This window comes from Channa argus, chromosome 10, assembly GCF_033026475.1.
Source record: "Channa argus isolate prfri chromosome 10, Channa argus male v1.0, whole genome shotgun sequence".
Lineage (NCBI taxonomy): Eukaryota > Metazoa > Chordata > Actinopteri > Anabantiformes > Channidae > Channa > Channa argus.
This window is the reverse complement of record NC_090206.1, coordinates 9,862,106-9,879,813: the sequence shown is the minus strand read 5'-3', so window position 1 is coordinate 9,879,813 and position 17,708 is coordinate 9,862,106. Positions and strand designations below refer to the sequence as shown.

The 17,708-nt window shown below is 41.0% G+C and overlaps 1 protein-coding gene across 2 annotated transcripts; it reads left to right on the top strand.

Annotated features, from left to right (window-relative positions):
* The first annotated feature begins 525 nt into the window (after nucleotides 1-525).
* Nucleotides 526-16,599, top strand: LOC137134049 (synaptopodin). 2 transcript variants are annotated; one of them, XM_067518443.1, is made up of 4 exons: nucleotides 526-701; nucleotides 4,145-5,423; nucleotides 9,584-11,652; nucleotides 13,394-16,599. In XM_067518443.1, the coding sequence occupies exons 2-4, from the start codon at nucleotides 5,261-5,263 to the stop codon at nucleotides 14,702-14,704; spliced, it is 3,543 nt and encodes a 1,180-aa protein (XP_067374544.1). In that variant the 5' UTR covers nucleotides 526-701; nucleotides 4,145-5,260; the 3' UTR covers nucleotides 14,705-16,599. The 2 variants fall into 2 exon arrangements, with proteins under 2 accessions (XP_067374544.1, XP_067374545.1); XM_067518444.1 differs by having other exon boundaries at nucleotides 545-562.
* Nucleotides 16,600-17,708: the final 1,109 nt, after the last annotated feature.

The following is a 17,708-nucleotide window of genomic DNA, read 5'->3' as shown; positions in this document are numbered from 1 at the left end:
TTGGAGATATGCACTTAGTATATTATGCACTGTACCTAAAATATGAATGTTCATGAGTTACTGTTCTGAGTACATGCACACATGGTAGAAAGCTCTGTAGGTGCATCAGCAAATCATGTGGACTTAGCAGAAACTTTGTCTTACATTCTTCTCGCATATTTTTCACTCATTATTTGGATTTCTCTGCCCAGTGGCGGGAATATGGGTCAAGAAAAGAGGGGTGGGGGGTGTGGAGGGGCGTAAGAGAACAGAGTGGGCCCCACTGGTCCCTCAACATCGCTGTGTTGAATATGAAAATATATTATAGCATAATGTGTTCAGTATGCAGACTTGAAGGAAACCATATGAAAAGTTTCCAGACAAAGAGCCTTCTGTGTTCCAACTGACCCCCCTCCCACCCCCATCCTTCGTCTGCTTCAATTGAGAGAGGGAGGGTGATAGACAGAGAGAGCGAGAAATGAGACGAGAGGTAAAAGGGGGAGGTGTGTGTGCAGTCGTAAGAAGTGAAAAGGGGCAGTACACACTCTTGCTGCCTCACACAGCCAGACCCACCAGAGTACAGGTGAGCAGCAGCATGACTAAACCAACACACACCAAACAGGAAGGAGTCCTGATACCCGGAATGTTATCTGTTGCTGTGAAACTGTGATCGCTTGCTACAGACGTTGTCACCTGCGGCCCATTATATTTATCTTTACAGGGTAAGACACTATCTTTGTTTGGAAAGAGAGAGAGTGCAGTGGGGAGTGAAGTGAAGTGGAGCAGAAGAGGTGGGAAACTTCGAAAGTCTTTGTTTGAGTAGATGAACATCTGTGGCTGCTGTTTTCTTCCTCGGTGCAGGCTGCAGGCTTGCAGGGCAGGATGGCTGGATACATTAGCACTGTGGTCACTGTTATCTGAGCCCATTGTCCGGATTGTGTGGCGCCCGCTGTGTAGCCAGGTTAAATTTAAAATGCACTGTGTAACAGTAGAGGGTGTATCCAATTAAAGACCTGGCTGGAGACTTTATGGACTTGCATATATAAATAATTGCTTCCTGTTAACACAACAGGTGAGACCTATTAGCTGCTCTGCAGGAGGGCAACAGTAGGTGTAATTCAGTCACATGGTACTGCAAATGTCCTGTATACTGTATCAGATAACAACCCCTTTAGGATCATTGTACCTGAGGATGCTTTGCATCTCTAGATTTAATATTGATACTACTTGAACGCATTTTACACTCTTAATGAGTGCTTGTACATTTTGCCTTTGATGTCTAATCGGTTTCAGAGTAAGGCCAATTGTTTTAGAAGGTTCATCACTCTTGGCACCAGATCATACACACCTACTTCAAGTCATTAGCTCTGCCTCTTGAAGTTCTCCTGTGACCCACGATTATGAGAGTAGGATGTGCAGACACTTCATTACAAGGATTTCCTCTGCATGATTTATGAATGCACTTGCACAAGTATCAAAAGAGAAAGAGAGCGAGAACAAGACATTTATGACTTTCATCGGGGTCTGTGCCTCGCAGTGTTTTAGATGTCAGTCATCAGGCAGCACAAGCTGAGGCATGTTGACTATCACAGCCTCCTGAGGAATTACAAACCAGGAATGCCAATTTTGGCACGCTACCCAAAATAATTTCATAGTATTGCAAGGATTCTTCTATGGCTCTTTGTCTGGGCAACAGCAAGAGAGTAAAGGACTGTGCCAAAGCCTTTAGCATTTACAGCTGAATTATTTTCCATGCCGCACTGTAAAGGATCCAGGCAAAGACAAGAGATAGCAGACACACTGCAGCTCTGGCCCTAAGGGATTTACTCATAAAGGCTTGCTAGTCAAAGTCATGACCAGATGCCTCATTACAAGCTTGGTAACTGATACACTTTTAAGTCTTACAGTAGGTGGAATGCATGCTTACCTGACTTCCACATATTAACACATTTGCTCATAGCAACTGATGATGTACAGGTGCAACAGATGAAGTGAAAATGCATGCAGTATATGAGCTATTTGATGTCTGAGTTCAAGTTTGGTATTGATGAAGATATGTACTATATGACGGACAAATGAATGACTTCTGTGTGCAGCTGCCAAAGCAATTTCTTTGTGTGTCATCACTGTGTAAGACATGCTGCAGAGCACTGTGGGAGAGATTTGCTGTCTGCATATAAATCCATCATATGCTGATGTTGTACAGGAACTCTGTGATTATACACCAAAGTGGCCTAGGGGCCAGACTGTAAATGATATCCTTGGCTTTAATGATGGAGGTCAATGTGGGGCGAAAAAGAAGTGCGGGGGTGGAAGCAGAGTGGGACAGGTGGGTAGTATAAAGTGCCTTTCGAACTTCAAGGTAATTGGAGGGTAAAGGAGAACAAGAGAGACAACATTAGGTCATAGCTTTAGCAAATAGACAGGGATATCTGGAGTGGGGTAAATATGGTTATAATAGTGTGAATACAACACAATACAATGCAATGAAAACAAAAAACATATTGTCGCAGATGAGAATTTCAAGAGGCCATATGTTTGAGCCAGAGTCAAATCTGCATCTCTGCTGATGTGAGTTTTGAATTTCCTACATCTGTTCTTTGTCGAGCACTCAATAAACATTTGCAGACAAAAATAGCAATCAAACCATATTTTAATGAATCTGCTCTAGCAGTGGTACAACATGCCTGCGATACATCTGTAAATCAGTAAATCTGAAATCTTGGAACATCACAGAAAACGGCAAATACAGAAAAGGTCAGAAAACCACTGAGGTACACGGTAACCTAAAAATAACTGTGTCAGTTTCTAGATGAGATCCAGATTTAATGCAACATTGATTACACATCTGGGGAAATGAAAGAACTGTTGTCTGCTGTCTAAACAATAGCAGTCTTCATCGCTTCTCACTTGACAAAATCACACCAGTAAGCTAAAGTGTTTGTTTCTTTTTTGCAGGGAGGTGGGGCAATGTTTTGTTTGGGCTGATTGTGTTCAGGGGCCAATGAGAAGTCCTCCTACAGATTCGCTCGTGACTCAGCTGTCATATTGGAGCTCATCTCCACGATTCACAGCCTTTAAGGGACACAAACAAGTTTAACACCTTAAGAAAAGACCAACATGAGGGTGGTTGCTATGCCTCTGAGAAATCTCTGCAGAGGCATTTTAAAATAATGCTTATGAGCTGATTTGTGTAGGTCTCAGCATTGGCCTCCCACTGCTGAGTGTTACAGTGCTGACTCACAAGCAAAAACAAATGCAACTCTGATCAGCTTCAAGGAGAGGCAAGTCTGATCAAGAGCAGAGACTTGGTTTGTCATTACACACACTACCAGTGGCTCTTATTAGCTTTGAAGGGGGAACCTGACACTGTTGATCAAATGAAATGCTTTATTGCATGACAATGACAGATGGGATAGATGTCAGTGGAGCACATTAAATCTTTGTCTCATCACTTCGTGCTGCAATTCAAATTCACTTTCTCTGTGTCACATCACAGACCCAGAGCGAGGGGTAAAGTACATTTTTGGCAGGTTTAATATAGGTTTAATCCTCAATAAATCATGGCCTTCCTTTCTCCTATGAGGAGATCACTGGGTTTATCATATTCAGACTTTTTAAAAGGTTTCTACTCATATGCTGGTCCACTTTTTTAGCCTCATCAAAAGTTGGGAGAGCCCAGGATGATCTTCATCTTCAAAGACAGAGACTCTGGTCTTTGTTGTCGCAAAAATGGACATAAGTTGATATTTATACTTTTTTAAGTAAAGATTAGCCAGATCCACTATATTAAAATGTTCTCCAGACCAGTCACACACCCATCCACTCATATGAATTTGCCAAAAAACTTCAGACTCTCTGATGGCACAAAGGTCAAATCTGTTAGTTTGTTTACTTGAAACAGCCGTGGATAATACTTTAAATCCTGTGCAATGCAGTGGGTTGAAACTCCTTGCCTTTCCACAAAGGGCGATGCATGAAAAATCACATTGGTTTTTGTTGTTTGCCAAAGCTGCGGTTTGCCAAAATTGTGGGTAGATCTAACAGCCACCTTTTATGTTTGGCTAAAGTCACATTTAAATAACATAACTGAAGACAAGTTAAATAGTTTTAATATTTTTATAGCTGAACTTTAATCATTGTACTGTATTTCTCTTTTTTGCAGATGGTTCTGGACAGAAAAGGGAGTTGGAAAGAAATGAGATAAACCACTGATGCCCTTTGTTACCAGATGCCAAATAAACAGTTTTTTTACAAACTTGTTGAACTTGTTGAATACAGAGATCAAAACAATCAATCTGAAAATCAAAATGCAGCATTGTCGACCACAGAAATACTAAATTGATGACTTCTAGTATGCTGATGATTGCACTATTAATGAAAACTAACACCAGATGAAAAAGGAAATTCTTCATAGTTGTGGTTTAGTGAACAGGGAAGAAGAATGCATTGATTATGCTGCCTTCAGGGGCTGTATTACACAGGATACTGGAATAAAACAACTGTTTGAATGTTTTGGAGCTGTGAATACATACAAACCAGTTTTTGGAATGACTTTTCCAGAGTGAAATGTTGTTCCTCGCATGTGCCTAACAGCAGGAAGCCACCATATACACAGTTCCCCTCCACGTCACTTTAGAGTTATGATCTCCAAGATAAGGAGCAGATCCTTTTCTCTGAAAGAAAAATAATCTGTGGGCTGGAGATTGGGATACAGACGAAAAGCATGTTTTGGTGAACAAAGTAGCAGACGAGGAAGAGCAACGCCTGGGAAAGAAAAAAGGAGTATTAGTGAAATGCAAATACAGAAGACCAAACTGTTTTCAGCCCTCTTTGCCAGATTTTTAACAGAGCACAACAAACTTTTTTGTGGCAGTTGTCCATGGGAACTCATCCAAGGCACATTGGAGCTGACCCTCCTGGGAGGTCCCGTTAGATAGAAAACAATACTTCATCAAGACCAAAGCAAGAGTCTGCCTATTCCGTCATATTTCAGCTGACTACAGGAGATTTTGAAGGATTATTGCTGAAATGGGAGCCACGACCGGAAGCAGCAACCTGGAAAACTGAACTACTCCATTCCCTGACACTTTTTGTGGGCTTTCTTGTATTTCAAACTTAATTTACTGCCAGCCAGTAGGGAGTAAAACTCCATCTTCCAGCTGGATCGACGGCTTTAGCTTATCAGGAGAGAAGATTGAGTTGACTGGAACGTAACACTCTGAGTTCCCCTGCTGAGGACTTTTGTTTCTGCTGCAAAAGCATTTTGCCGAGGACAGAGATGGAGAAGGGACATATGTCTATCAGGAGGGGTGTGAGCTGGAGTCCTGCAAGTCTGAGAAAACCTTTCCAGGCAATGCAAGACGTACACACCCCTGGGACAGAGTGCAGTGCATCATGGGAGAAAACAGGATTCAACAAGGAACAGATGAGCCGGAAAACAAGTAAGTGTTTGTTTATCCGGCATTTTCTCTCCTCATTTGGGGAGCCTAAACAACTGCAGGAAGGTGTATCGTTACACTGTTTCTCTATAAATGCAAATGCATCTCCAGTGGTTTGTTTGTAGTGCTGCTTTAATGCTATCTCATCATATCAGAAAACACATAACTACGAGGAATAGACAGCAAATGGTGAAGGCAAGTAGCCCTGTCTTGCCACTTGACGAGGCAGTGAAATGTTCTTTCACCATAAAAACACAGGCTGTCCTAACAGCAATGGAAATGCAATCATGCATCACTGCTGAAGGGCAATCTTAATATGCAACACACCCACTGGCAATAACAAGTTAACTTGTGGGAAAAGCTATTTGGAAATTTCTTCAGACTTTTCCTTTTAGTTTCACAGAAGTCAGCTTCTAAAGAAGAAAAGAGAAAGCACAATAAACTGGAACTGTAACAAGTCTATCCGATGCATTACTGAAAGTGAGTAAAAGGACATTGTGCTGCGAGGAAAACTAACAGAAAGGTCACAGCCACTAAGTAATTGTAATGTAATTAGGGCCCTGATATACATCTATAGCCTCTGTACCAACACAGCTTCCATCACTCATTACCCGGTAATTAGTTTCCTCAAATGGAGCAGATATCACCAACAACACAAAAGCACTGATAAAAGAAAACCACACCTCTGAGACCTTCTGTAACACAGAGTAACAGTATGAGCAGCAGAGCTTGGTTTCAGGCTCCAAGCTGCTTTTTTATTTCCCCCCACGGGATCCACCAGGAGTTTAGGTCACATTCATTCTGGCAGGACCTCTGTTAATCCTTGGCTTTCCATACCGTTTGACACATCACCCACAGGGACTAGAGCTGTCATCCCGCTCACCCAACAGCCGTCGCCCGGAGTAAGATAACATCCGACAGGGTAATCTGACCTTTGATACACAAATGCAGGGTTGGCCCCATGACTTAAATCCTCCTGCTGAGGGGGAGTTTCACCGTTTGCTCTCACCCACGCAGGGATGAGAGGCCAGGACAGAGGGCAGGGAGGAGCAGTAGGGAAAGTTACAGGAAAAGGTGGGGTGGACTATGTGATGTGGAGGCTCTTGCATCATCGCTGACTTCTAAGTTTTGTCTCTGCTAGAGGACAGGAAATTCCTATCTTGCCCTACCAGGTTGGAGCTCAGGGCCAAGAGAGTTCTCAGAGGCCAGACACATAGCTGGAGGTGAACAATAAACAAACAGTGATATCCAGACAGACGCAGAGGGCAGCACAGGTCAGGTGTCGGAGTGCTCAGTGGTTGAATCCATACACCTATAAACTGGTGTATTGCCGGGTTCCCTTTCTAATTTAAAGACTGCAACAAGGTTCAGATGCTGTCATTAGAGGATGTAAGACAGAGAGAAGCCATTCGATACCTGCATTCGACTGGACACCTCTCCACAACTTCGAATCAAAGTATAGTGTGTTTACAAATGTTGCAGCATCAAAACTTTCCCAACAGAAGACCCGGTTCATGTCTTCATTTTTACGATTAGTAAAAACCCCGTGGAGGGGATGGAAGCACTGATTTTTAAAAAAGTGAAACAGAGCTGGAGGCTGAATGACAGACAGCCCAGCCTCCAGCTACAGACCCCCTCCCTCCTTTCCCTCCCTGCCTGCCTTGCCTGTCTGTGTGCTGGGCTGCAGAGAAAAAGAAATCTGATCCTGTGTCTCGCTATGGAAAGGGGGTGTGAAGCTATCAGACTCAGTTAAAATGAAAACTCTTGTGGAAGTACTACAAAACAGCGGAGCTCTGAGTTTTGACATAAAAAAGGTAAGAGATTAGGCACTAAAGAGGATCCATAAAGATAAATTAAACGTTAATTGAATTTGTGAATGACTGGGTTTCATTATAGGTTGAATTAAAGTTGAAGAAGCAATTTGTGCTCGCTTGTTTTGTGAAGAAATCTGACTTCTGTACCAGGAGACAGCTACTGTCCAGAAACATCAGGTTAATAAAGACGTTGTGACAGACTTCTTCTACTGGACGCTTCTACTGAACTGTGATCTATAATTCTCCATGTACCTGTAAAATAACATTAATTAATGACTATATACAGTATATCTAATTCCAATCATTAGTTATTGATTAATATTTTAATGTGTCGATTAAGCTTAAGCCAATTTATTAAATAATACAGTTTTTCATAAGCTGCCATCAAGCTAACTGAAAAGAATTTCTTTTAGTGTATCACTTATATTTTGGTCATGGTCACTGATGGGATTTGCACCTGCACGTTATTTCATGACTAGTTCGGCTCCCCTGTTAGAGGAAGATGTTCAAAGTCAGGACATTTCATTTCAAGTCTCACTGCTGTGGTAACTATAAACATTAATAAGCTAACGAAAGTCATTTTTCCAAACCTGTGGAGATTTTACCACCTAACCTTGATAAAGGGTGCAGTAATACCTGATGCGGTTGGTTCATGTCTGCTGCAGTCTATCACTGAAGGTGTTTTATGCTCATGTCAGTAGTGATGAATGGAATGCTTCTTTAAAGAGTTGTGCAAATGCTTGTGTCCACATTGTTGTCACAACTATGTAATATACAGTATAATATTCCTCCTCCTCTCCCTTCCTATTTCAGTGTCAGGTTGATTAATTTAATAGGGCTGAAAAGCACATTGATTTATTCTCTTGCTGACATAACAATGGTCATGATCAAAGGTTATAATCTGGTGCTTGGAAAATAACTTCAAGAGATAAATCCCAAATTGGCCTTAAAATCCCTCCTTTTATCTGAAAACAATAAGATAAATATAAGCTTTTTGGGGTTTATGTCAAATGAACCCTACAGAGACTTTACTCAGTTTCCGTGAGGGCAGATTTAAAGTTTGTAAAATCACTGACAGATGCATATAATTCTTTTTCGCTGGAGGAATGATCTTGTTAGCCTAATAGTCTGTGCCAGGAAAAAATGAATGCAGAACCAGCTCTATAGGACAGCTTTACAAGGGATTGGTTTAGGCATAATTATTATGATTGGCACATGATTACATCAAATAATGTAGCTGTCTGGATCCATCAACTTATTCAACGAAAAAAACAGTTATGTCTGTGCCAGCTGTTTGAAAAATGTCCTGGAGGCATGTTAAATATCTTCCACCAGTCAGAGCTACATGACTAAGATGAATAATCTACCATATGTGTCACCGCAATGACTTATTCTCTTTTAAAATGCCCATCAGAGAATTTGCGACTTTACGTTTTTATCATGATTTAACCAAAAAAGAAACCAGCTTTGATTTTCCTCTTGTAAACTTTAAGGTATGATGTAGTCGCTATATTTAAGATGGGAACACTTGATTGTATAGTATGTTTATAGACCACAGCTGAGAGATGTCATTTTTGGGAGCAGTAGATTGTAAAAATGGTCTAATAAGGGTTTGAGCTCCAGTGCTGCACAAATTAACTACAGAGAGAAACCAAAGGCATGTTGAAAGCTCAGGCAGGGAGTTTTCTCAGCGGCGGAGGAATGCTCGGGGAGGGACTACTGCAGATGGCAGAGGAAATAGCTCCACTGCCTGGAATGGAGCTCCTAAGCTCAGAAAACAAACTGTCAACTTTAACAGGTTTTATCGCTTAATTTCAGAACAATCTGGAAAAACTGCAAAATCAATATAAGACATGACTGACAACTATTTAATTATGGTGCTGTGACTTAGGCTGATTTATGTACTTTAACAACTTCAACAAGCTTGTCTTTTCTATTGAAAAGATTTTTTTATAAATCTCTCTCTGCACCTACGTCTGTTAGCTCTTTGTCTACATTCCTGTACTGCTTAGTCAAATTTCCTCGAAGCCTTTAGTGCCTTTTGTGCCACATTGGTTGTAATAAAAACTGCTGCGAGGAACAATCAAAACCACATGGTGCATAAACAATTATGTGGCTTTAAAAGGGAAAATTCAGTCCCACACTTGTTAAAATGTATCCTTGCTGGTTCCCCTATTTGTACATGAAAATTTGGTGGTGAGCTTTAATTAGATGTGGGACTTGTCTTTGATTGAATAGAAGATGTAATGTCAGGGTCCCTTTTGTCATTAATCTGTTATGAAAAAAACTCCTTGGTTTCTATCATTGATCTTGCCTGTCTATTTTCTCTCTCTGCCCCTTTCACTTCAGATCTAACCCGCAGCGCCAGCTTATCAGAGAAGGAGCTGAAGGAGGCTCGTGTCAGAAGTCAGATCATTGCTGCTCAGCTCACCATCCCTTCCAATTCCACCTCCAGAGGTGTGCAGCTCTTCAACCGCCGCAAGCAGAGAGTCAACGCCTTCACCCTCGAAAGCTGTGGAGAGGGGTCAGAGGAGCACAGAACGGAGAATGTGAAAAGCAACCCTTTGTCTAATAAACCAGCATGGGCAGAAAAGAGCAGTGAGGAAAATGACAGAGATTTCAATTTAAAAAATAACTCTACCAAGACATTCTTCTCACCATCTGCAAGGGTACCTACTATCAGGGATATCATGGAGGAACCAGGTAAAGATTTTCCCAAAGAAGAGGACATGGAGGCCAGTGTTATCCAAGAGAGGCATTTCCTCCCTGTCAAAGAAGAGGAGGAAGAGGAGGAAGTGCCCAGAGATAAACTCCAGGAAGACCTTGAGGACGAAGTCAAGGATGAGATTCCCGCTGGAAGGAGTAATACTGATCCAGTCATGATACGACATGATGAAGGGGAGAAAGAGAGAAATAGGCTTCACACAGAGCCCCCTGGAAAGCTTCTTAATGGCTGCCACACCACCTCTGGACCTGAGAGGGGGTCTATGTCCACATCCAAGCAGACCAGCAGCATCATCAACAGAACTGCCAGGCCCTTTTTCTCTCCACTGACAGTACAATCTCCAGAGGCAGCCAACCCCATCATGGACATCCCCCCTCCTCCTTCTTATGCCACTCCTCCTCTTCCGGCTTCCGCTCCACCCCAAACTGTGGCATTCTCACCACCACCTCTGCCTCCGTCATTTCCCACACCTCCTCTACCAGCCTTCACAAATCAACCACCACAGGCCTACTATTGCAGTCCACCTACAATGTCTCCTGTGATGTCTCCTTCTTCTCCCCCATCATCTCAGTTTCCTGTCTCTTCTGTATCTCAGTACCCACCCATGCCCCATTATGGCCCTCCTACTGCCCCAAAGCCATCCACCTTTGTTCCTCAGCCTGCTGGAGAGAGGACATCGATAACACCAATCAAAACAGGAATCCTCGAGGAGGGAGTTGCCAGGAGGGCAAATAAGAAGTCAATGTTCACATTCAAAGAGAAGCCAGTGGTAGCTCCAAATCCTGAGCTGCTGTCTCTGGTGCAGGGGGTGGATGAAAGGAAAAAACACGGACATAAATCTGTGCCTGAGCCAACATCTGAGGAAGAGTTACTGGCTCTCGGTGCAGAAGCCTCCAACTTTCTTGCCAAAGAAGAAGACAGGGCAGAGGAGGCTAAAGCTCCAGAGTGGGCCTCCTGCCTCAAGAGCTCCAGAACCCGACCGAGGGCAGAGCACAGGCCAGAGCAAACGCTCACCAATGTATCAGGAAAAGGGGCTGAACTGTTTGCCAAGCGTCAGTCCAGGATGGAGAAATACATCGTTGAGAAGCAAAATGTGGGACAAATGAGATGTCCTTCTCCTACGATGTCTCTGCCACCATCTTGGGTTTACCCCTCAAACATGCCTGGTAGGGTCAAGACCATTGTTAAAAACTCTGACATTAGTGCTCAACTTTCGGAAAACCTAAAGGCCCAGCAAGCAGTCAAGCAAAAACCAAAGCAAAAAGCTCCAGTACCAGAACCAGTTTCAGAGCAACCTGCTTTAGAGAATGGATGCTCCAAGATAGAGATGGACTTGTCGAGGCACCGGCCCTACCAGCTTAACGCTTCCCTATTTGTCCTTAACCCAGTCAAGGACCCCATTAGTACCTTGCCCAGAGCAGCACCGCAGGCCAAGATCTCGAACCAAACTTTCTACAGACAGACTTCCTTTCCCAGCAACCCTTCCTCTCACTTCACTGCCCAGTGCGTGTCTCCACAGCTGCCACTCAGCCCCACAGGGGGAGCAGAGTGTCCATCAGATCCAGCATCTGTGCAGCCAAGGATCAATTCTTCTATGTTTGCCTTTTCTCCAGAGCGAATGTCTTCTCCCCGGTCAGGCGTCCAGGCACCAAAACCCAAATTTTCTGCCAAGAAGGCGGGAATTGCACCACAGGTGTGGAGACCCTCTATGTACCATTTTTAGAAAATTTGTTTACAACATGGGAATGGATCTTTCGTACATATTACACAAAAGACTGCAAAAGTGAACTTGCTTTTAGAAGTGTCTAAAGTTTAGCAAGCTTTTATTGTCTAATCTGTGCCTTCTTCTTCTTGTGCCTTACTTTGGTAGTGTGCTATTCATGAACTGTAGGTCTATAATAGAGTGGGATCTTTTTATGAATTGAAGTGCTTTAATCCTCAAACTGACATATACCAAGTGATCTTCAAGGAACACAATGATAATTGGAGCCAGGCACAGTTCTTGTATGCACCTCTTAAAATGTGAATGCATCCAAATTTTCCACACTAACAAAATACAAAACTGCAGTAATTGCCTTCAGCTGAAGATTAGTTGCCTTACCTAAAGCTTCTAAACATGTCAGCATTCAAAACTCATTTTCAGCACATTTTAAGAAACATTGAGAATCACCTCACACTTTTTCCACTTTGTCTCCCAATTTTGTGGGCACCAGGATGATGCTTTACAAAGCACTTTAACAGATGGTCTGGCATCTGGTTTATGATCTATGTCTTTATGTCTTCAGGGTAATAGACTCTGCTTCCCAGCATTGCCTACATAAATATATAGCGTGTACTTGGATACTTTGATGCTTAAATTCTGCAGCTGCATACTAATTTGGATTGTGGACTGATATATTTATATGTTTTTTGCGACTTAAATTAGAAATTCCAGACATATTCTTCCACAGGATGTCACCAAACACTGTTGCTTAGACTACAGGGTTTATGCTTGTTTCATCTCATAAATCTTAATTCATTGCTCTCTTCTGCTCTTGTCCTTTCTGTTATGATTGATTGTATTGGGTTAAAATGAATCTTTTCTTCTTCTGATTAAAGCTTTATTCTAACACTCTGCTGTGACCTTTATCTCCTTCTTCTCATGTCTTGACTTCACAGGCTTCTTCCAACCATTCATTCCATTGTTAATTGTTTGCTATTTTCCCTTTTCTGCTTTTTCTGCAATCACTGAATGCTGCCGTACCTCTGTCGAGTAAACAGATCATTTGCAGCACGAGGCAGATGTAATTTAGAACGCTGCATGTGGCATTTAAAGTTCAGAAATAATTAGTTCAGTTTGCCATTCCAAGATATTTTACACTATTATAAGAATTTGAATGATGTATGTTCATGTTAAGACCTGCCCTTTGGTCTTGTTTGTTTTCAGGGGCTCAGACATACAGACCAATGGTATGACCTTTGACCTGAGCCTTTCTTCAAAAAGTCATCTTAAAAGACCATAAGTCCTGAATATATTGATTTTAGTAATGTATAACTCTGAAGACAGTCTTCATATTACACATTTCTTAATTAGAACGTGCATAATTTAGAATGGAACCCTTGCATTAGTTGAGTAACTTCATATCCCTGTAAAGGTTACCCACCTCTGGAAAGCCAAATGACAGTAACCTGAGAAAGACTAAAGACCGGACCTACGTGTGCTCGTTGCCAGGCTTATGACACAACACACGCAGAAGTCACTCAAATAACATGATAGTCAGTGTGGCTTCACTGCACTTACCTCATGAATACATTTTTTAAAGGATTATTTCAGTAAGGTTTCGGAAGTTTACAGCACAATTTTAGTCATTTCTGAGTCTCATTTTGCATGCTTACATACGTTATAAGATAAAAACACGTTCAAACTATATTAAAATATTTGTCATTGCCTACAGGAACCAAAAGACTCCTCCTCAGCTGAAACCTCGAGTCAGACTCCCACACCAACCAGGATACTCGGCCTCACTAGACGCACCAGCAGCCCAGAGCATCCCACCACTGAAACCTGGACAGCCAGCCTCCAAACAAATTGCCCCTCCTCCAGCACCTCTAGCTTTAACTATTCAGTCACTTCCCTTGTCCCCTCTCCCATGGGTACAAGTTGCCATACCCCTGCAGCCAGTCAGAATATGCTGCTATCCAATGCTAAGGCCACTACAACATTCAGACCCTCCCTGACATCTACAGCCCTGTCTTCATGCTCTCCACGGGTTTCAAGAAGCCAGTCCCCAGTGGTGACACAGAACACCCAGTCCTCTGGCATCTCCTCTTCTTTTAAACATTCACAAACTTCTACTACTTCTCCTCTTTCTCCTCCTTGGGGATCAAGATGCCAGTCTCCATTGGTAACCCAGAATAATCAGTCCTCAACTATCATGTTCACTTCCTCGCCCAGACACCCCCAAATCTCCACGGCAGCATCACCACACTCTCCTCCTTGGGGATCAAGATGCCAGTCTCCTTTGGTGGGCTCAAATACTCAGTCTTCTATAATTTCCTCTGTTACTACTTCCCATCCTTCCCAGTCTTTAACTACTTCTCCTTCCGGTTCAAGATGCCAGTCCCCACTGGTGAGCCCGAACACCCAATCTTCCAGTGTCTCTATTTCCACAGCTAGACCCTCTCGAACATCTTCTGCAACATTTCCCTTCTCTTCTCCTTGGGGGTCACGTCCCCAATCTCCTGCACCCTCTCAGACTAGTTTATCTTTTCCTGTCACCAAACCTGTGTACACATCCTCTGCCTCCTCCCCTGTTTCCCCAGCCAAAGAACGCTGCATATCTCCCATTGTTAATAATCTAGACTCTAAAGCCAACCATCGCCTTCTCGCAAAGAACATTATCAATGCAGCCAAACGTAAAAACAGCCCCTCTCCCGGTGCACCGAACAGTCACAGCCTCCCTATCTCACCTCTGGGAAGCTCCCACCATGGCTATGACTGTCATAAACCACCCATCAGCCCTTTTCAGTCTCGGCGATTGGGTGCCCAGTCCCCTACCTTCACCAGCCCTCCTCCCACCCCAACTCAGAGAATCTGCTCGCCTGTGAGGCTCTACAACACTCGCTCCCTCACTGACTCTGATGCCTCTGTTGAGTCTGAAGACTCTGGCCTCCGATCACCTGGCTTGCTTTCTTATAACACCTGTCCCCGTGGCTGGGGTGGGAGCCTGAGGGTAAAGAGAAGCACCATCTCCACTGACCTGTAAAGATATTAGTGGATTAATTAAAACATGATTTCTTTGTGGTCATATTATAGTATTTACCTTTCTGTGACATTCATTGTCAATCCTGGACAATAGCTCATATTTATTAAGCTAGTTAGTGTTTTATATGGTTCACGTAGTATAAATTGACAAGAACAAGCTATTTATATGACTTTGGTGGCTTGTACGCCTCTTACATACCAAAAAGTGCGAAGTAACCAAAAATATCTGATTTAATTTGATTTAAAGTGAATTAAATCTTCAACTTTTTCCAACCTTCACAACAAACATACCATCATAGTCACTATCCATTTAAACAGTGTTATAATGTTAATAATGAATTATGATGAAAAATGCAGGATTTACATTTTAAGGCATTGAAGCGACACAGAATAAAAAATCTGTAAATATACATCTTGTTAGTTAAGTTACGGCACTCTTCCTGTACTGTATTACTATAGGGAGGTTAAATCCATCTATACAGTGACTTTATAATAAACATTGATTTATACTATAATGGTATAATTTCTATGTAATAGTTTAGCATCAAATACACACAGTGGTAGATAGGACAAGTGCTATTCACATTATCACTCATGGTCAATACAATATATTCACCACAGTTTATTATCCATTTAGAATCAATGAAAAATAATAATCATCCCTTGGAAAAAATAATATAATCACTTTAACACACTCACACACACACGCAAAACCATATAATTCTGTTTGTATTGCATTTGCTAAAATGAATGTAAGGTTTACAGATGGATGTGATGAGGGAAGGGAGTTTTGGATTTGAAAAGGTACAGTATGTGAAAGTCTGATGATGCCTTCAACCAAACACTGTTTCCATGTTTCAGGAGAACTTTTTTTCTTTTTGCTAATATTTAAGCATTGATGATAAACATTTTAATGTTAACTGTCAGCTAGTGCAAACATCATAGCATACTGATGTTAATATTCATATTGGAGATTGGTGGGTGTATGCGTAATTGTTGCTTTTGCTGATTATATTTTGCTGGTTATATTGGTATGTCAATCATATTTTTATCAATAATTTCTTTAATGAGGAACAGATTAACATATTTTTTGCATGTACTTTGTGTATGAAGTGCTTGTGAGGATGAGGTTTAGAGGCATCTTGTAAAGACGATTCAAAAGAATTTTCAATTTTAATGGGAAAGGAAGGTTAGAAGAATCTTGTATGTTGTGAAATATTAATCTGAGTGTGAGGAAATGATCAAAGGAAGGATATGTATTTTAAACATTTGAAAATCTTTAACTTCTGAAGTTTCTTTTTTCACCTAATTTGCACTGCTCATTCCATTTTGGTAACTAAGTTGACATTGTTAAATACTTGATTTGCTCATGCAGGTAACAATAGCAGCAGCAAATGATTCTCCTTAATATCCAAACATTCCTGAACAGTGCAACCTGAAAACCTGACTGCCAACTTCAAACCACACATACAGAGCTTTTTATTTCAAATGTAGGTTATTCAAAAGCCATTTTACATCATTTCAATCTTTGCCAGTCCTGTACCAGCAATCACAACAGATCAACCCTTCATTCCCTAGCATGCAGGCTAGAAGCCTCAGCACATTAATTTGCTTCTGTGTGTCTTTTGAGTGACAGGGACACCTGCTACATGGTGACCTGGCGTCTTCAGCAGGATCAATGTCAAGGATGGGTTTCAAGCTAGGTCACCTGATAGACAAACCAAACACTGCAGACATCCAGCACAGAGATGAATCTTTGCGAATGAGATATACAAGCAGGTTTTGCTTCTATGATTGCATTCCTGCATTTTATCACGTCAGCTTATGCTGTTTTTCATAACTGTATGATATCTGAAAACAAATGCAAAATAAAAAGTGATAACACCAACTAAAAAAGGTTTAAGTTGTAATTTGTTTTATTACTTTCCCTAACAACCTGAACTGAAAACATGAATATAATTGAAAGTAATATAAGCTGGAGTAATTATTTTATTTAAAATGTCAAAACCAAACATTGGGTGAGAATGTGGTAAGTGCAATAATTTATTTGGAAGATATTTTATTCACACATTTATACTTCATAATGATAATAATAATAACAACTAGAAAAAGCATTTCCAAAAAGAAAATGCACTGTAAATGCTTCAGCGCAGATAGGATTTTTCAAGCAAAGCTCAAAAAAGCTGAACTGTTTTTGCTGAAAGGGCTGAAATGTTTGCTTTTGCTGAAAGCTGAATTGAAGCTGAACCATTTAAAAATAACTGATAGTTTTGCTTTTGCTAAACTAGCTGAAATTTTTACTATAAAAATGTGAAGAAAATAAGCAGAATTGACAGTTTTTACTGTTTTAACTGTTTTGCCTCAAGTTGATGTAACATGAAATAACATAAAAATCTTGGAAACTGTAGAAATTCAATAGCTAAGTGCAAAGTTTAAGAAAAACACCTAAAGAAAAACTTCTATGAACATTTCAAAACACCATTTTAAAGTTGAAATCTCAGTAGGTCAAGGTTTCACATATAAGCTGAAAAAACTGTACAGCAAAAAACAGTCAAACAAAATGTCGCTCTTTGTATATCAGTTAGGCAAACTTCAAAGCCAGTTAGCCTTAAAACCCCACAAAAAGAAAAAAATGTCAAAGGCGGTTATGTATGTCATAACCGCCTTTGAAATTTTTTTTGATGTGATCAAAGCCATAATTTTTAAATGTATAAAAGTATAATAAAAAATAAAAATCTATTAAAATATTAGAATATTAGAATAAGTACTAATAGTGTACGCCTCACCTAGGTAAACTATGTAATTAATGTATTGCTACAGTAATCTTGTACAGTGGCATCCTAACAAAGATTACAATTTCATGTTCCTTGAAAAAACTCACACCTATCTGACAATTATCATATTTTGAAGTTGTTCAATAGCAATGAGCTGCCATTTCTAAGCCATATTACTTTAAAACTAACAAACCTAAATTTCTGGTAGAACTACATAATTGATGACTAAAA

Bases quoted from the DNA above. Each gene is read 5' to 3' on its own strand.
- LOC137134049 (XM_067518443.1), top strand. From the start codon at position 5,261: ATGGAGAAGGGACATATGTCTATCAGGAGGGGTGTGAGCTGGAGTCCT. The intron at 5,424-9,583 runs GTAAGTGTTTGT...CTTTCACTTCAG, and splicing joins ACAGATGAGCCGGAAAACAA to ATCTAACCCGCAGCGCCAGC. The intron at 11,653-13,393 runs GTGTGGAGACCC...CATTGCCTACAG, and splicing joins AGGCGGGAATTGCACCACAG to GAACCAAAAGACTCCTCCTC.